Source organism: Athene noctua, chromosome 8, assembly GCF_965140245.1.
Source record: "Athene noctua chromosome 8, bAthNoc1.hap1.1, whole genome shotgun sequence".
Taxonomy (NCBI): domain Eukaryota; kingdom Metazoa; phylum Chordata; class Aves; order Strigiformes; family Strigidae; genus Athene; species Athene noctua.
The window spans coordinates 30335997-30356653 of NC_134044.1; the positions used below are offsets into that span (position 1 = coordinate 30335997).

Sequence of the window (20657 nt, forward strand, 5' to 3'; positions counted from 1 at the left end):
CTGCATTCATAAGAAAGCCATACACATCGTGACAGTTTATTATGATTGAATTCCAGCTGAAGGAACAAAAGGATGTTTTCTGCCCAAAAGAAAGGCAAACCAGTACATATACGCACAAGTACCTGAGATGCTTACCAAAAAACCTAGAAGATATTTCAAATACTTCTCTACTGCCTGAGTACAACAGGAGAAGAAAAGAAAAAAAAGAGCAAGCAAGCAGTAGTCCACATCTTCCACTCCCCTTGGGAACATGTCTGTTTCTTTCTTATTTATGGCCTTTTTTAGCCAATTGATGAATGAAAACATTTAACACTTGCATGGCTATGCAGCTGCGATGACAGAGCAGCTGACTGGCTTTGCCAGCTGGAATTCAAGGGAATGTCTGTGTTGCAAAATTAAGTGGGGCCCAATTCCACTTGGAAGGGGAAGGCACTTGCTTCTACCCAGTTAGACACACGCCTGAGCTCAAACTCTTCCCCAGGTCAGTGATCCAACTAACTAACACAGAATTAAGACTGACTCCCTGCTTTACTTTCAGTGAACACTGTACCTCCCATTGTACTACACAGTCTGTATTTTCTAGCTGCTTGGGCCCTAAGTTCACCCCCAGTGAGAAGGTGAATGATGCTGCCTGACAGCTCAGAGCTGTGTTGCCACCACTCCCACCACCATCATTTCTACCTGGCAGGAGTTCTGGTCTGCTGACCTTCATCAGGGTGCAATAATACTGGCTTCAAAAGAGATGCTCTGCCTCAGACGACAGCTCTCATTTAATAGTTGTCACGAGGTTTCAACTGAGAAATAAGGTGATTTATGTCAGGGGAGTCCCACAGTACCTTATATGTAGCTCTACTGTTTGTTGTATTTACTCCTGTATTCCAGCACATTCTCTGAACTTCGGTGCGTAGCAGACTCCCACTGTTTTAGGTCAGCAGCCTCCTCTGGCTGCAGTGAAGAAGATGTGGCAGGAAAAATGCTGCAGTTCCATCCTCTGGTAGAAGACTGAGGAAATCCCTTAGTTCCAGTTCCATTGCAACAACTGATAAAGTTTCTGAACAGGGGAGAAAATCTTGTTTAGGTATTTTGGTTTTAGAAAAAAAAAATGAAAAAAGATTGTGTGTATATATATATATATATACACACACACTATATATATACACACACACACATATATATGTGTATATATATATATAAAAATAACAATGTAATTACTAAGTGAAGTAATCAAATTATATAAGTATTGCAGTGGGAATGAAATTTGAGACACGCTCATTTAGGAGCAAATGCAACTACAGGAAGTGTCAAAAGTAAACTGAAATTATGCGTTCTATTAAACCCACAGCTCGATCTTGTCTCTAATGCTTATGGAAGTCTGACCTAGGACTTCACCTATTTTGTATCAAAGGCCAGGGAAGCCCTGGAAGCAGCACCCCAACTCAGCACTACCTCTAAACTGGGATGTCCTGCGAGTGGCTTCTCAGACCAAGCTGTTAATGTTCTTAAGTGATGACAGCAGAGTTACTCCATGAAAACAGTATTTCAAAAGAAAAGCCATCAGCACTAGAAACTAGAACATTATGATAGAGCATGGCAACCTGTGCTGCACAATGCAGCCCCGTGATGCTCTTTTCCTGCCCCCAGGCATTACAGTTGTAAAAAAATACAGGTGCTTTATTCACTCTTCTGTCAAAACAAACACACTGGCCCCTCAGCTGTACACAACATTCCTGACTTCCCACAAACGTGGCAACAGGACTACCAGGGTTGGTTTCTCTACTTCTAGTAGTAACACACTGTGTTTTTTTCAGCCAGTGATCTAATCATCAACACACACTTAAACACCTGCTGGGTTATCAAAAGTAACCTGTCATTGCTTAGAACTGTACAGGCACTTGGCCAAGGAGAAAAAACAATTACTGTCTATGAGTTTTATGTAGTAAGTTGGGTTTTTTTTTAATAGTATCTATTCTTGACCTATATAGAAACACTATCACAGAATCACAGGATGGTTTGGGTGGGAAGGGACCTCAAAGCCCACCCAGTGCCACCCCCTGCCCCAGGCAGGGCCACCTTCCACCAGCCCAGGATGCCCAAAGCCCCGTCCAACCTGGCCTTGAACCCTTCCAGGGAGGGGGCAGCCACAGCTTCTCCAGCTGATCACCACCACCACCTCACCCCCCCCACCCCCACCCCCAACTCTCCCAGCCTGTCCTCACAGGGGGGCTCCAGCCCCTCCAGCATCTCCGTGGCCTCCTCTGGCCCCGCTCCAGCAGGTCCGTGTCCTTCTGCTGTTGGTGCCCCCGAGCTGGACCCAGCCCTGCAGGGGGGTGTCTCACAGAGTAGATAGGATTCCATCATTTTAACTGTTTTCACTACAAAATGAATGCCATTTTTATATGAGGCAACACACGGTACGTTGCAGAATCCTGTGCTAACAACTAAAAAGCCTGCTGAGCTGTATTAGCTTTAACTGTAGACAAAGGTGCCCATTTTTTTCCAAATTATCCCATCAGTAGTCCTTAGCCTGACCAGTATTTGGAATGTCAGATGATGTGCAAAGGCTTCTGGAGTGAAGTTGCAATAAATTCATTTACCTTTCAGTGATGAAACTAGAACAGGGCAGTCATTGCCAGTAAGCCTGGTTCTCTCGCAAAGTTCAGGAAGCAGCTTGTTCCACCACACAGCCTAACCCACAAAAAACAACAGCAAAAGTGTGTATTAATAAGGACTGCAATTAAGAGTATGAAAGATCTGCTAAAAATACACTAAGCTCAGATGTGTACAAATGCAGGTAGGTTGCAATGAACTCAATACTTTATACAATGCTCTGAAATGCAGGTTTTTTTGCACATGATGTGTTTTTCAATTTTCAGTGTGACCTTTTTCTACTCCAAAAATTTTACATAGTGCCCCCTACTGCCTCTACAGAGAAAAGTTTATAAGAGAAAAAAGTCACATAATTAGTGAGACTGATGCAGTTAGACCATGAGGGGGTTTTTCCCTCCAAACAGCTCCATGCAAAGTGGTGAACAGCATTACTATAAGAATTCTGCTCGTGTCTACTGATCTGTCTACTTCCAACAGCGGTAGTAGTGAATTATGTTTATAATTTTGTTAATAAGAATGGAGAGAAGGAATTCCGTTCCTTCTTTTTTTCAATATGGCAACTCTTCCACCTGTGTTCAGATTCAGTACTGCAACCTCACATTCAACTCTGTAACTATGTGAAAACGATCAAAGAAACTATTTTCAGATCTGAATAAAAAGCACAAATCTGGCTCTGAACAGAGTTCTATCTGGTAGAGGATCAGCAAAACTGTACAATTATCTGAGTACCTCTGATGGGCAATAGAAGTAAACCCCTGTACTCCTGGAACACTTGAATAAAATTGGTTCCAAAATTAAAACTGTACAGAGGCTTAAGGGGAAAAATGGGACATAAAGAACATAATCTTTCCACTAGTGCACCAGTACCATTCTGGTGTTAGAAGGCCAGAAGATGTCACTAGAACACAGGAAGAACATATTTTAAGTGTGATTTTATTTGAAGGACCATGTGTTCTTATCAGGTAGCTTGTCACTAAAATTTCATGTTATACAACACTGTCAAACAAGTTAGAACACTGATTAGTGAGAAGCTGGTTTTTAATTGACAGTGGAAAAAGAATTTATTACTCTCTCTTTTCTGAGGCACTTTGCCATCTGAAAAGACTATGCTTTCAATTTGCTAGAATACATACAGAAAGTCACAGAAGAAAGCGGGGAAAAAATACTCCATTAAAATTAGTGGGGACTGAGTTATGGAATTTAAATGCTACGCCAGAGGTTCAAAGCAACTTTATAAGCAGTTTACTTTGTCTGAAAGTTGCACTATTTGATCCATTCAGAGTCCATCTGGACACACATCATTTATAGTTAGAAAACAAAACAAAAAAAAAAAAGCAAAAAATGCTGTAAGGGAAGTAGCTCACCTGATTGTCACCTTTCAGCTCGTGCCGAGCGTATAACACAGCTGCAGCAGGACACCTTCTGAGGAGCTGGTCGAGGGCTTCCTCATACCGGCCTAGACGGGTACTACAGAGAACATGGATGGTGAGGCCGACGTTGCCAGCCTCTGTCAGAGGCTCCAAGACAGGCAGAGCTGGAGCTATATTGACTGAGTGACTACACAAAAGGGACTGAAAATAAGAAGAAAAAGTATTGTTTGGATGTAAGACAAACTTTGCAAAAAAACGCTAACCATAACCTTAGAACAGAAGCCCTTACTTACTGGAATAATTTTGAAATAATACTTCCTTTAATAAATGTTATTGAAAACTGAGAAAGCAAGTTTAGAGTGGACTGCAAATGTAAATATCATTGTTACTGATGCATCTCTATATATTTTTTTCTGTCATCATTTCAACGGGCCTTTTAGTTTAACTTGTATAACCTGGGGGGGGGGGGGTGAGGAGGAAGTTGTTCATACATACATGAACATGTGCAGAATGGATCTAAGCTGTGAACAGTAAGATTTAAGGGTTTCATACCTGTAGTTTTGAGATATCTTCATGGTAATCCTCATCAGATGGAGATCCCATTGACATTATGGAAGTTACCCATGGGAAAATCAAGCCAAAATGATTACAGGAGTTTATCTATACAAGAAAGAATCATGTGGCAATACAAGAAATATTTCTGTTAGTGACAGTTCCATGTCAAAGCCACAAGTGAAGAAAACTTTCAAATAGCATAATTTACAATAGCAGCTACTCTTTCTTCTGCTTCATACAATTTAGTAACAAATTGGAAACCTCTATATAATTCTGTATTTCAGATTTCCCATTCAGAATCCCTTAAAATTCATCATTCACACACTTTTCTCATTTAGCCAGCTTTGTAAAACTGCAAACGCTCCACCTGACAAACTCTCATTGTTTCATTTTAGCCCTTATTTCCATCCAGAGCTGAGATGCCTGTTGGAAGTGTATTTGCAAAGGTCCCCAAAGTGTAGGACTCCCCAGAGCCAGCAGTACCTATTTGCTAACTGCATGCTACCTTATTTGCTTTCAGTCTTGCTTTACCAAGGATAGTATTTGGATCAATTCTGGAGGGACAATGCAGCCATAAAACTTCCTGCAAGTGGCAGACTTACCAGATCCTCTGTTGTTTTCAGTGGCTTAGTCTCAGGAAGTTGCTTCTTTGATATTCTCCAAACGTACTGAGAAGTAACCCTCAGTAAAAGCTCCTGAAATATTTCTTCCTGAGAGCACACTACAAGAAGAGCTTCCCAGAAATCCACCAAGAGCTGAGGAATAGTGTTTTCACTGTTACCACACAACATCTAAGAACAGAAACATTAGAAGACATCAAGTTAGCACAGACTGTGGTAATGATTAGTAGCAGAACTTAGAAGGGACAGGAGGAACAGTTTTTCACTTTTACTAGAAGCACAACTTTGGTTCCTTTCTTGTCTTGATGTATTTGTAATGGATGTGATTCTACATAATACACTGCTAGGCAAAGTAACAAGTACATGGAATGATTCTGAAGTAATCAATTCTGAACAATAGATTTGATTTATTCTTCAAGATTTACTCCGCTGCCAGAAATGTCAGCACACTGTCAGCAAGTAGTTACAGACTGCTGGTCTGTAGGATTTTATATATACCAATAAGTCAAGCAGGTATCTTAGCAAGAAGAATCTAAAGGCTGTAAGAGGTGCTGCGTAGCTCAGCTGGGTATAATGGTAGGACCCACAGGACAGATGCTTTGAAGGTCTGGTATGCCAGTGGAAAGGACTTTTGGTTACCGATTCGCTTTAAACAGCAACACTTGTTCTGATTCGAGTTTCATGACGGTATTTCTGATACAGGTCTTTCACAGTAACAGACACAAGACTGCAGCATACCTACACTGAAGAATACATGGCTTTAATCCAAACAGTGTTATTCATTGTAGAGAAAAGAAAAAAGGTTTGTCTATTCTCAATCTAAATAAAGAGTACTTCAGTGACACCAGAAACTGTTCTATTTGTCTTTCTCCTCTGCAGAGACCCACTCTTCTTTCAGAAATTTACACAGAATATCAAATATTATATACCTTCCTATTTAAGTCTGATTATTTAGAATTATGTTTCAATCCTAATGATTTCTTCCAGAGGAGCTTATGGAAGTGACTTCTCTAAATTCTGTTAAATTTCAGTAGCCTTAGGAAGTCCAATTACTAGGAAGCCACTGAAAGATCTCTGAGATCAGGGTATTCTCCATTCAAATGACAGGGTCAAAACAAAGCACTTAATGATTTATTTTTGTTCGTAATTTAACCAGTATTTCTTTCCAGATAGTCCAGTTTCTGACGCTGTAGACATCTGTCATAACTGGAATATATCAAACCCTCATCTCCCTCCTTCTGAAGAAATGCTGAAATGTGAGTGAAGGAGCAACTGCACCTGCTTTGCCTACCCATCACAACATCACTATGAGAAAAATAGAAGCGAAAAATTATTACACACCAACCTTGAAAAAGGTATCTGCTTCCTCTAGTTCAATTTTACTGTTCTCATGTAAAGCCACAGTGGCAGCCACCAGTAAACCAGGCTGCATCTCCTTCAGGTGAACAGCAAACTCAGTTGGCACGACAATTCCTTCCTTATGCTGTCTCAAGAGTTTTGGTTGCCCAGTGAAGCCACAAACCAGTGCTGTCTACAAATACAGTCAGATACAAATCAGGTAAAAAACTCAATCCACATTTGATTCAACTCAGAAAACTCAGTATTTCCTCAGGCAGTGAAGTTTAGACAGATGAAATGAAGGAAGGTCGGGAGAAGGAAACAAATCCTTTCTACAGTTGATAGAATAGCTCTGCAGACTGAGATCAAAACTGTGCCAGAACAGTGACTCCTGAGCAACAGGCCATTGCCTGAACACTGAAAGTAACACGCTGTTGGAAGCTGGAGTTACTGTGCATGTAAGAAAGATAGATTGCACTATGTAATCAAGACATTCAATACACACGGTGTTTTGAAAAATCACTGGCTGAAGTTTCAAAAGACTACTTTGCTAAAGTATGTATTTTATTTTGAAAAAAAAACTGAAACAATGATCAAAATGTGCTGCACTATGTGCAACAGCAAGTTGTTTCTGGATATCTGGGTGCTTTTGAAGGGAAGAATGACAAGATACTATATCCACTCTAAAGACAACGGGGAAGTGATGCCTAAGCGGACTAAGTGAATTACACAGGAAATATAAGGCAGACCTAGGAGGCAGTTTCAGATTTCACCCCACTATGCATACAAACTATCTTTCCTTTCTATAACTTTGTGAAAGGGTTATTCTGCTTTGCAACAAAATGCTTTTTAAAGGTAAGGTGCAATAGAACATTTTTTTAATAGGTCAGATTAAAAACAAAAAAACCCCCAACACATGCAGTGGAACGTGTGTATGTTTGCTCACAACAAGGGAATTTCACTTGATAGTGCTGTAAATGGTTAGAATGGTGCTGGGCATCATTGTTGAAACAACTCTCCACAACTCCCACCCTGCAATTCAAACTTTGAAATCTCTCCAGGATTTCTCCTACCAAAGTATGATATCTAACTTTGAAACAGCTATTTTAAAAATTTTTATACCTCCAATATCTCACTCTCAGAAAGAGTCTGTATTTCAATCTCTGTCACCTCTGAATATTCACCAGTCCAGAGCAACCTTTACAAGTAATTTACAGACAGGTCTCAATATGAAACCACATGTGAACATCTATGGCACAGTCTGCTGCACTAACATTTTTCCCCATTGGGGTGGAATCCTTCCTTTGATAGCACTGAAGTAAGTCCTGATCTGATCTTACTAAGGGTTAAGTGCTTTAACTCCACATAAGAAAGATGGAAAATTGTATACAGAAACTTTAGTTTGTGTGCATCATGGACATTCTGCTTCAAGAGCTATTTTATAAGGACTGTTTGCATACAGATGGTGTTTTCATGGGCATATCACATATTACAGGTGGAGGGGTGTAAAAATGCTGCTATACAACCCTGCTGTGCTGCTGAAGAGCAATGGCTCTGCAGAGCTTGTTATACCCCAGTAAGCAGCATTTACTTTAACAAGAACTTAACAGCTTCAAAACTTTCACTTATTTGGTAAAGCTTTGCCAAGATAAGACTACCCTTCCTGCAGAGGGAACAGTCCTGGTGTGAATGCCAGCCCTCGATTCCACTGTTACTGCACTCAGTGGAGCCTGTGCAGCCCAGCAGGAAGAGGAGTGACTGACAGCTGCTCCTACTGTAAAATACAACTACAGGCCAAACCAACTGACTCGGCCTTGGCAAAGCAGGAACAGCTTACACTTTCAGCATACCTCACCTCCTTATAGGAGCCCATCTCGTGTTCATACATTATCAGGTCTCCCATTTTCAGAGCCATGAAAGCCTTAGTAAGCGTCACGACCACTGATGGCATGATCTTTTCTACTTTCTGAAGATACTTCACCGCTGTCAGAGGACATACATTTCTCATACAGGGGCTGCAGAGGATATGAGGCAGCTGCACAGGGTCAGCAAGACAGAATATCTGGAGAACTTTATTTGCTGATTCCTATTGAAATAAAAGCCATTTGACAGATTAGTCCTTTCCAGATATGTATGTGAATATAAAAGTTTTGCAGTTTTATTTTGCTTTCTTTGGGTTTTTTTAATAACACAGACAAGTACATCTTAGCTATCAAATCACAGTGCCTTTCTTGACTCCTTCCCACTGGTAAAAGCAAAGGATCTCTAACTGGCAGTGATGCAACCCATATTCTGGGGTGCTAGGAGAACATCCATCACCACAGTGAATTGGTTTTAACAACTTGTACAATATGGCAATGTTCACAGAAAGAGTTTGTTCTGTTACAGAAATGGGAAATGAAATTTGCAGCAGAATTTGCTAAAATGGAAGTCTTTGTGTGCCAGTGGGAACCAGAACATTAGCAACATGCATCATGATAGCCAAACCCATAACGTTGCTTGAAAACAGCCCAAAGCTTCACAGGTGCTGCTTGCTACTTTGTCAACAAAAATGGGAAAATAAAAACCATGTGAAGAAGAACAACTGTAAAACTAAATATGCAACTCAGCATTTTCAAGGGGAATTTAATTAAAATTTGATACACAGTTCTTAAAATCAGAATTAAATCAACAGATTAAGAAAAAACCCCCGTTGTATCTACCTTATTTAATTCTTCATTTAAGTCTTCATTAAGAGAATGAGTTAAGTAAAAGATAAATCCTCTCTCATATGTCTGTATTTCATCACCTTCTGAAACTAGTCTCTTTAAAACTTCAGTCACTGATAAACCTGACATTCTGTAGTATGGCAAAGCAAGGTGGTAATCCTTTGTGTCAAACCTGAAGGCAACACAGAGGAAGAAAAGAACAAAACAATTAAGGGCAACACTTCCACCATCACTGTTTGTAAGAACTAATACATCAAACAAAGTTGCAGACACACCAGTATCTGCAAATACACAGCTCATACTCACTATAATATTGTATTCTGTGTTCAATAAAGACAAGCAGATACTGAAGAGATGACTAGATTAATCTGGTTTTGTAGAACATAAAGGCTTGTATTATATATGCAAAACTAATGTAAAACATCAAAGAATGATGACTTTTCATTTTACAATTACATTGTTGGAAAAAAAAAAAGCTCACCTATCTAAAACATACCTGCTATAGCAGTCTCCTAAGAAGGCACAACTTTCTCTGAATGCTTTTAGAAGTTCTTCTTTCTCATCTGATTTAAGGAAATGAGGGTCCATTATGGCTGCTCTGATCAGTAAGTGAGCCTCACTTAAAAGATGGATGCAACTCTCAGTTTTTACATTTTCGTAAATTCTACTATAATCTACCTAGAACAGACACAGGATATACTCAGGCTGCTGGCAAAAATTAAGAATATACAGGATCAACTGTAATGAGGGCAGCAGCCATCTGAAAAAGTATTATGGGCTATTCATGACAAATATATTCAGCAATGACATGCATCAAGAGATTAATTAGCAGTACTTTAATTTTAGTCACCAAACAACAAAAGGAGGAGTTGGGCAATACCATTTCTCTGTAAAGCTGAATAGTTGAAACAGTGTTTATAATATATAAATTCCAACCAGGCTCTGACTCAGAATTTGTTCTGGATTTGATGCTGTCAGCCTTTCTGGAACTAGAGAGAAGGAAAAGAGTTGTCAGTGTTCAAATAAACACTATGCAGCCAAAAAAATCTCACTCACTTGATAATTTCAATGCATAAATAGTATGTTTGCAGGCTAGTAACTGCTTGAGAGTTAAGCTGTGAATTTAAGTCATGATGGCTAATAACAAAACAGGGATAGGCATGTTCACACACCAGGAGTATCATCAAAACTATCTACTACATCTCCAGGCTTAACACCAGGTAGTATCAGATACTTACATGAAGTAACTCAAATTAGCTAAGATGTTTGCTTACTTTCTGTAAGGATTTACCACACATTTGCCCCTGCAGCTCTATTAAAGTGTTTGCCAAGACATGGCAAAAAAATATTTGAATGCTTTTACTCTAACACATTGGCTAGGTCTGTAGTACCCTAAGGCTAAACCACTGTAGGAAAACACAGACTGCTTTTGTTACGGCTTTTTGGTTTTTAACTCTTCTGGGATATTTGTATCACAATTTTCAAGTGATAGTATTAAGTAGCCTAGTATTTGTTCAACTTTCTTTAATGAAGGCAAAAAGTGTATCTTCCTCAAATGCCAACTATAATCTCTGAAACAGCACTACTGGCAGAAGAAACTGCTTTATACACAGAAAAATACAGTATTTTGAATTATCATTCTCATCTCATCCTCATCTTCTCCGGAATAATGTCTGTTCTAGGCTTTAAGAAATACTGGCTCAATTAACTCTTCAGTCAACTACAGTTGTCCCACTTTCGTTAATGAACTTGAACTGACTTTAACGCGATTTCCAAATACCTGCTTTAGAAGAGCTGGTTTGTAATTTTATGAAAAGCCCTCAAAAAAAGAATTGGAATAGCAGTTCTCGTGGAAATAGATAAAAAGTCACAAGAGCCTCTGGCTACATACATGCTAGAAGTGTATCTTGGGCCAAAGTCTGGTCCTTCTTTTGTCATGGATTACTACAGTGATGTTCATAACTTTTCTTGGGAAGAACCCTTAGCCAAATGTAAATTTTGTGTTAACATTTTGTTAGCCTGTAGCTTCAGTACTCCTACATATTTTTGTATCTCAAGATACATATTTCTTCTTCTCAGAAGCACATACGTGCTTAGTAATGTTATTTTAACATTACTTATATGAGGTTTTTTACAATCTTGAGTAACTTACTTTGTTGATTTCAAGCATTTGTGATCCTACACTATTTTCTTCTATGTCAGTTAATACAGTAGAACTGAAAAAAATAAATGCTCAATTTTTGTTCTCATGCACTAATTAGGGAATTCTATCCAAACAGTTTTTCCAAAGGAACCTCTCTTCAACTCCAACACTAACAAATTCAGCACTCACTGTACACAGAGCTATAAATACCATCTCCCCAAAAGACAGAAATCCTTACAGCATCCTTCTTGTAGGCTTTCTTCTTTCAGTAATATCTTCCGTGTCTGCCTTAGTCAAAAGAATTATATGGTTTTTGAAATGACAGATAGCTCTTGGTCCTATAAAAAGCTGCATTCTTAACGTGCAGACATCCAGTGCAACAGGTGGACAAGCCTATAAAGTATAGTAATTGCTTTGTAATTTCAGTTAGTATGTACTTTGAGTCTTTAAACAAAAAAAAAAGAAACAAGTTGAACCCCTGTTCAATTATCTGACACTAAAAACATTCACTGGATTTCCTAACTTTTGAGTCCTTTGCTTAAGCAAGAATAAAAATACTCATAACTATGACATAAATCATTTAACAATGGGTAAAAACCCCAATCATTTTACTCCTCAAAGCAACTACAGTTTTAGCTGTGTGCCTCAAAATAAGTGAGCCTGAGGGAGATGTCTAACATGGAAAACTTAATCCCAAATAGTTTGAATTTGGCCAAGTTGTAAAAGATTGCCTGACATGGTTATAAAATATTTATTTCATTTGCTTATGAGAAGCAATTATAGATAGAAGAAGTATATTTCCTTGCCTATTGTTATATTACATACCCAGTATTACATTCCTGATTTGTTCAATATGCATCTTTCAGTTAAACCTTACCATATAATCTATACTGGACTAAAAATGGAAAAAAACAACCACATTTGCCCAGAAGTATTTCACATGTACAGTTTTAAGATAAAATACCATATTTACAAATTAACATAGCAACACAGCACCATATGTGTACCCTGTTTTCTGAAGAAACCTTAACATTTCTTGTAAAGAGGCAGGGGGCTGCAGTGGTGACCAGGAGGCTCTAAACTGCCCTGGGCTAGTCATAACCAGAACCAGCCAGCTCTGAAACTGATTATAAACAGCACAAAAAATAAATAATAATCATCATTGTCATCACCACACTTTCAACTCCACACTGCAGCAGAAACACCCTGAGGGGCCGTGGCCCATGCAGGGCCCATGCCAGACTGAGTTTGCAGCCTGTGGAGCACAAGCTGCAGCAGGGACACCACTGGGGACTGCAGCCTGCCCACCACCACGACATGCACACCTCCTCAAACCTCCTGCTGAGACAGGAGGCAGCCTGGTGCCTGACTGCAGGAACTGTAATGGACTGCATGCAACCCACAGTGAAAACACAGAAAGCTGAGTCTGGACAAGGGACAGATTGTGTCATGTGTTTATATTCTTTATCTCAGTACCTTTGTGAGGAGCAGAGCTCTCATGTTTAGCTCTTGAGATTTTATAATACTTGTACTGTCCTATGGTTTCTTTGTCTGCTGTCTATATTCTCAAAAGGAATCACAGAATGGTTTGGGTGGGAGGGGACCTCAAAGCCCACCCAGTGCCACCCCCTGCCCCGGGCAGGGCCACCTTCCACCAGCCCAGGTTGCCCAAAGCCCCATCCAACCTGGCCTTGAACCCTTCCAGGGAGGGGGCAGCCACAGCTGCTCTGGGCAGCCTGTGCCAGGGCCTCACCCCCCTCACAGGGGAGAATTTCTCCCTTAGATCTCATCTAAATCTCCCTCTGTCAGTTTAAAACTGTTCCCCCTTGTCCTATCCCTCCCCCTGATGACGAGTCCCTCTCCCCTTTCCCGCAGCCCCTTTCAGCCCTGGGGGGCCGCTCTAAGGTCTCCCCGGAGCCTTCTCTTCCCCAGCTGAGCCCCCCAACTCTCCCAGCCTGTCCTCACAGGGGGGCTCCAGCCCCCCCAGCATCTCCGTGGCCTCCTCTGGCCCCGCTCCAGCAGGTCCGTGTCCTTCTGCTGTTGGTGCCCCAGAGCTGGACCCAGCCCTGCAGGGGGTCTCCCAGAGCGGAGCAGAGGGGGAGTATCATTGCTGGCTCACAGGCCGTTTTCTACTAACACCCTCCTCTCAGGGCTGCTCTCAATCCCCTCCTCACCGAGTCTGGATTTATGCTTGGGATTGTCCCAACCCATGGGCAGGACCTTGCACTTGGCCTCGTTGAACTTTGTAAGGTTTGCACGGACCTACTTCAGTCTATCTTTCCTGGTAATTTTATTAATGTATATCCCAATCTTTACAATTCAATAGATTTTTACTGATAGGCAATTTAAGGAAAGGGAGAAGTCTAGACCTCCAAGGATCAAAAGCCCTCCTCCTAAAAAACATGCACAAAGTATCTGCTAGCAGACTTGTTCAAGTGCTTACACTCCTTTTCCAAAACCTGATTTTTCAAGGATACCTGAGAGAGAGAAGCATCATCAGCTGCAATAAGGGAAAAACTCTGCACCCTTCATTCAGTTTAATGCAGGAAAGCATGGAATTTATTTTAAAATGTGATTGTATAGCTTTTCATGGTTTTGAAAACATACTACTAATCATCTAGAATCTCAAACAGCAATAATAGATTGTTTCATTGAGGCATTTGTAGACCATTAAAATACAATATGCCATAGATTTAAGTAAAATATTAATTTTTGAACTTATTTTATTGGTTCAGCCAATAGAATGTAACAGGATTTCAGAAGGAAACATAGGGAAACTAAGTGCCATACTACTACCCCCATTCTCTTAGCAAGGTAGTAAGAGGTGCACCTTCACAGTCGTATCAATATATGGATCCTCATCACGAGCTGCTGCTGCACTGCACCGCACTGTGAAACACTGCAGGTTCTCACTAGAGGGAAAGAAGGAACCACAATGATGAAGGGAAAAAAAATGAAGACTTGCAAAAATCAAGTATCCAAAACTACAGAGAACCAGGTATTTTTTCATCATAGAAATGTGCCTAGAAGCCTAAGCAGGAGGGCATGCTGCACTATCACATGAACCTACCCAGAGAGTTCCAGGAGGATATGAAGGATATATCAGAGGGAAAAAAAAAATTTAAATGGCGCTAGCATAGAGAAACATAGTGATACTATCAGCAAAACCATAAACACAGTACCTTGTAATGACGTGCAGGAACTGTGGAGTGAGAACTGCCTGCTCTGACTTCTCTGAATACTGGTAAGTAGAAATCAGTTCTACTAACTTTCCAACAGAGTAGAGATATCCAACATGAGGTAAAGAGAAAAAGCAAAAGAGACTCAGTAGTTCTCTCTTGTTCTCAGTTTCCTCATGGTCTGTCACAGAACTTCCTAGATGTAACAACAAGAAAGGCATTTTATATAACTTGTAAATCAAAACCGGGCAATTCCTTTGCAAGCCTAATGTCTAAAAGATACTATCAAATCTGCCCACATTGTGGACTGGTTTTGTTAGTAGCTAGCGAAGAGAAAAAGAACTATATGAAGATCAGTGTACAGGTCGGATCAGCGCACAGGTCACAGATTTGTATGCCATGTTCTCTCACTTGGAGTAATTTTTAACCAAGGAGTGGATGTACCACCAACTGAAGGAATTCTATAGATGTAACATCATCTGAGAGACCTGGCAGATTCATCACAACTAAGCATCCATAGATTGGATGATCAGCCTGATCTCAGACAACTCCTGGTGAGCTGGGATAAATGCTCATCCAGAGCTGCAGCTGCAGTGCACTGAAGTACAGGTCCTCACTTAAGGGAAAGAAAAGCTGGGAATGGTGGAATTTATTTATAAAGCCACTTTGGCAGGTAAAGGTTGTTTCCGTATTTTACAGATCCTCTTGTCAAGGACTGTAAATCACAAGAGAACATAAGACAGTTGGACGTAAATGGCAAGTAGCTTATTTTCAAGTCAGCTGCAACTTAAATGAGGCTCTGCTACTAAGCAGACAACCAACCACAATCTGAGTGAGCAGCCCGTAAAGCTGATGGTAACATACAGCATTAAATTTTTCCGTGGGTTTTTGGGGGCTTGAGCTAGTGTGTATTCATGAACCCCTAAAACTGGCACCCAACACTTGCAGTTTTAGTTAAAGGCTGGCAGAAGGGTAACCCATATCTTAATGATTACTAAGGTTTACTACTCTGATTTCCACTACTGACTCATGAAAGGCAGTTTAGTATCTTATAACACTGAGGATCACTATCCTGTGATGTAAAATTAATCAGTGAAGAACTGATAAAAGCTGATTTAGTCTTCCTCTTCTGGTGTGGTGAACTGATATTTTAATTCAAGGTTTATGCAGAGCTTGGAGAAACTTAAAGACTTTTTGACTAAAGCTCAGTTTAAATCACTGAAAAGGGTGGAAAGACCTTAATTTAAAACCAAATCATACAGAAACAGTGTACAAAACAGAACAAATAAAGCAGCTCCTTCCTTTCCCAGGTCTCCTGCGGCACAGACCATAATGCATCCATGTATATGCATGTACCTGTCTGGTATATAGGAAGCAGCTGAAGAGAGTGCAACTTCGTCTCTTCACAAAATCCAAAAGGCGACTGGTCAGGTGTAAAACGTCTAGAGATAAAAATCCAAAACAACAACATGTCACCTCAGTGAGAAATCATTACAAGCTACTTTGTACAAGCAAACAGCACTAGCTATATGTTTTATAATTTTTTTATAGATGTTTCAATACTCAAGAACAATGTGCACTCCTACTACTAATGTAATTAGCATGGCAATGCCAAGAAGCACATGGCACAGTTAGAGACAGCTATCTTGAGTTCTTGAGAATGGAGCATCGGGCAATCATCAATGGCATGAAATGTAACAAGTCCAAGTGCCAGATGCTGCACTGGGATGGAGTGAGGCACAAGTATAAACTGGGAGATGAGTCGCTGGAGAGCAGCCCTGGGACCCAGGGACAGGATGTTATTAGGAAGCATTTCTTTACCAAGAGGGTGGTCAAAGCCTGGAACAGGCTTCCTGGAGAGGTGGTCGCTGCCCCAAGCCTGTCGGTGTGTGAGAGGCATTTGGACAATGCCCCTACCAGCATGCTCTAACACTGGGTCAGCCCTAAGTGGCCAGGGAGCTGTACTAGATGTTGTCAGTCCCTTCCAAATGAAATTTCTATTCAAAAATAGGCTTTCTTTGAAATCACATTATTTTCTCAGTGGAAAACAAAAACCAAAAAAAGCCCAAACAAAAAACCCAAACCCTTATAAAACCCCCAAAGTCAAAATACCAGGATTTCTCTTTTAACAAGACATGAGCCACAGCTCATTATGGTCTCCTGTAGTAAATGAACCCATAAAGAGGAAAATACATTTGTAATACCTGAAAAGCAGATACTGCACTTGGAAGCGCCTTGTGTCTTCTGTAGGTAACTCTGTGGATTCCAGTGTGATGGGTATCTCACATAGCTTGCTTTCTTCCCCAAGCAGTTCCACTGGCTTCTGACATATGATGAACTCATCTAATTCAAGCTGCAAAGTAGGCATTGAAGGGCCTTCATCTTTTACACCTTAACAATGAAGATGCTATATTAATTGTTCAAATCATTCCATTTAGCAGTAAGAAAGTGGTATGACACAGTTATCGATTAAATACTCCAATGACAGCTACATAGCTAGCACTGGCTTCCTCAAACCATGAGATTTCAAAAACTGCTACGTTAGAAAATGAGACCAATCCTTCATGTAAGCCTCAACAGTCTGAATACCTAAGAGTCAAGATTTCTGGAAGAACAGGTAAACTATTCATTATAAGGCCAGTCCAAGGCAACCTGTGCTGCAAACAGCTGGCTGTCAACAAAAGCTGTCATTTGGCTGGAGAGGTTTTACGAAGGAAAAGGCAGTTATGATAGAAAGTTGGGTTCTCTTAAACTCACATCAGTTCTGGAAAGCAAATCCCAACAGCATGCAGAAATAAGCTGAACTTTCCTATTTTTATTCGTAAGAACAACTAGGGCCAGGAATGCCATTATCTGAGTTAAGATCCATCTCGACTCAGTGAAGAACATTCCAGTTTATATTTTACCTATCTTGACAAGTCTTATTTACCTTTAAATTTTTTCTAGGTACAGCTTCCATTTCCAAAAGACCATCCTTTTCTAAGTTTCTTCAATTATAAGTGAAAGGTTTTCCTAAGGTTTGTTGGTGTTTCTTTGATCCTTTTGGAAAGGTGGGAATTGAGTACATATGAATTGATTTCTTGCAATACACAGGAATGAGACCTACTGAGTAAATCTATTTCTGGGGTTTCTAGGATTCTAAGGCAAAAGCCCCTGAAAAACACAAAGGACTGAAAAAGGAGAATTTGCTGACACCTTGTTTATGCAAGTTCTGAGCCTAACAGTTACAAAAGTGCATATGCATCACCACAGCAGCATTCTTAAATGTGTAAGCCAGTACGAATGGTCCCACCTCAAGGCTCATGAGAGGCTTCTTCCATTAGGCCTCCCACTTGTCCCTTAGAGGAGACACTTATTTGAGCAGTGATGCTGACAGAGTAATTTTTCTGAACATAGCACACTGAACTCCTACCACCTTATTTTGGCCCATGGTGGCTCCCCAAAACAGGACCTAACTCTATGTCTGTAGAGGTTGCACTACCCTGAAAGCATCTGCAGAATGATGGTGTATTTACTTCAAGTGTTACCTCCAACTGCAGGTGGTACAACTTTTCATGAACTGCAGTATTTAGCTGACAGTCCTAAACTGATCTGGAAATATTTTCTAAAGGGCAACTGTCATGTTTGAGCCTGCTTTGAGAATAACAGGAGCCAGTTAGCAGATTCCTGGAAATAAAAAAAAAATCACAACAAAACCCAATTCTGCACTTACCTCCATCCTCTCCATCCTCAGGCTTTTCTAGCATACTACCTCTGTGTGCACACTGCTCTGTCCTGTCTGCACTCTGCTGGACCAGTTCCAGTTTCAGGATCAGAACCTCCAGCTCTGTCGTTACAACTATATGTCTGGCACAAAATGCGACCTCAGCAGGAATGAGATTATCAATGTGCAAAATTAAGGAGCGTTCAAAGTCTAACACAGTCACATTCTGGTTGATGACCAGATATTTCAAACAGAACATGACCAGTTTATTTTTGCAGCCCACAAGAAGATCTCCATTTACAGGACAACATGAAACGCACAGGGGAGGATCTGAAAGTGGCATTTCCACAATTGACATCTGTTCTTTTAAGGTTTCGCTGTATGACTCTTCCATCTTGTGACCAACCATCCGAACACAAACGCGAGAACTCCCTGCAGACATGCATCTCCAGTTTGTATATGCTCTCAGGAAAACTGCTTTGCTTTTCTCCTCAATTGTCACCAAGTAGTCTCCTTAAAAGAAAGCAGCAGTACTGATATATCATTGAAGAACAGATGACACTTCTGAGCTCTCTACCTGCTGCAGTACTTTACAGAGAACACTGTAAATTCTCAAATCTTACGTAAAATTCTGAAAGCAGTTTTCACCAGTTTTGCTCTAATGAAATCCAAAGTGCGAGTTTCTTTGCCGGAACACACTTAACATACCATTACCGAAAAAGGATTTACGGATGTAGGCCCGGACTAACTCCTAAACCCACTTTTGAGTTGTGATTGCAGACCAGGTGTCTCCTCTCACCCCCTGTATTTTGTCCCTTAAAGACGGGGGTAAGTCACAGACTGAGAAGGAGCTGCGGGGGCCGCCGCGTGCCCCGAAATCGCACAGCAGCACGGGCAGGAGCACGGGCGCGGACCGGGGCGGAGGAAAGCGGCAGAAAAACGCCCCGCGCTGGCCCCGCACGCGCTCCCGGCGGGCTGCCCCGCTCGGACCGGTCGGTGCCTCCGCCAACGCCCGCCCCGCGCTGCCGGGCCCAGCGGGAAGCTCCGGAGCGCGGCCGCAGCGAGGCCCTCCTCACCCACCCTGCCCCTCCCGCTGCGCGCCTCCCTCCCCCGGCCCGGCCCGGCCCGCGGGCCTCCCTCCGCGGCGCGCGCTGACCTGCGGAGCTGTGGGCCATGCGCCGCACGGGCCCCAGCGTGGCGAAGGAGCCCAGGGGCTCGCAGCCGCCGGGCTCGCGCAGCGCGAACGCCTCCACCCGGCAGCTGCCGCCCGCGCCGGCCACGAACAGCGCGTCGCGGCCGCAGCAGAAGCGCGCCGGCTCCTGCCGGCAGGGCACCACGCGCTGCGACCCGAACGGGTGCAGGTTGTACAGCTGCACCATGGCGGGCCGCGGAGCGAGCCGAGCCGGGCCGGGCCTCCGCAAAACGGCCCGTCCTTCCGCGTAACGTCACGGCTTCGCCAGCACTTCCGCGCGCCCCCGCCCACCGAGCCGGCAGCGATCGCTGAGGCAATTGAGAGCGGGGCGGGAGCGGCGGGGAAGGAGCGAGCGCGGAGCGGGGCCGGGAGGGGCCGCCGGCGGCCCCGGGCCCACCGAACGGGCTGCTGCCATCGGGACGCGCAGGCAAAGGCATTTTGGGGGTTAAACACAGCAGCTCTGTCTCTAGCACTGCATAAACGGTGCAGACAGCGTGTGCTCTACAGATAACAGTGAGAAGGGCTCTGAAAATAATTCACTTCGGCGATCTTGAGCAGGTGTAGCCCTTCTCCCTCCGGGTTATACAGAACATGTAGATAAGGAAAAAAATCAAAACCAAACCTACAAAAATCCCAAACCAAAACCCTATTTTTTTTACCCTTTTCAGGATTCAAGACTAGAAAGGTTTAAGATAGCAGGTCTGCAGTATTTACCCGAGTGTCTACAAAGCTGCATTCCTTTGGACACACTGTTAAGGCAGAATTTCTTCTACTATGCCAACAGAGAAATGTAAAAAGTGACAATGCTCTGTTAAAGCAGGTAACAGATCTGCTTTTATTTTCCTTTTATCAGAAACAAATGCAGGGGGGAGTGCTGAAAATTCTACCTTTTCCTCTGCATGTCACCCATCCCATTTCTGAAGTACCAAGTCTGATGTCGTTAGCAAATGACCCAGTGACAAGCACTAGCTTTGTTGACATGTAACGGCACCCACCCTGCCTAGTCAGGCCAATCTCCCCAGTATGCTACTGCTGTTAACCAGATCTGGAGATTTTAACACAAGCCTTCCATGAAGCTGGCCTTACCAGGGAAACACCTTTAGCGAAGATCAGGTTCCTCTGTGTGGTGTGGACGGGCTTGGAATAGTAACAGCCTTGTTAGTACTGAAACGGCCTGAAGTAGAAGCAGTTTCTAGCTTGTGAGAAACCAACAATTCAAAGACAGTAGGTCTCAGAACATGC

At 42.1% G+C, this 20657-nt stretch overlaps 1 protein-coding gene across 3 annotated transcripts; it reads right to left on the minus strand.

The window, feature by feature from the left end:
- Positions 1-20: 20 nt before the first annotated feature.
- HPS3 (HPS3 biogenesis of lysosomal organelles complex 2 subunit 1) lies at positions 21-19629 on the minus strand. Of its 3 annotated transcripts, XM_074912309.1 has the most exons (17): positions 19380-19629; positions 18233-18736; positions 16725-16911; positions 15877-15962; positions 14524-14716; positions 14172-14253; positions 11580-11734; positions 10079-10187; positions 9695-9876; positions 9193-9370; positions 8346-8576; positions 6498-6683; positions 5135-5323; positions 4530-4637; positions 3972-4178; positions 2595-2685; positions 21-1051 (listed from the first exon to the last, which is right to left on the minus strand). In XM_074912309.1, the coding sequence occupies exons 1-17, from the start codon at positions 19600-19602 to the stop codon at positions 924-926; spliced, it is 3039 nt and encodes a 1012-aa protein (XP_074768410.1). In that variant the 5' UTR covers positions 19603-19629; the 3' UTR covers positions 21-923. The 3 variants fall into 3 exon arrangements, with proteins under 3 accessions (XP_074768410.1, XP_074768412.1, XP_074768411.1); XM_074912311.1 differs by lacking the exon at positions 18233-18736 and having other exon boundaries at positions 16725-16896; XM_074912310.1 differs by lacking the exon at positions 18233-18736.
- Between the last annotated feature and the right edge of the window lie 1028 nt (positions 19630-20657).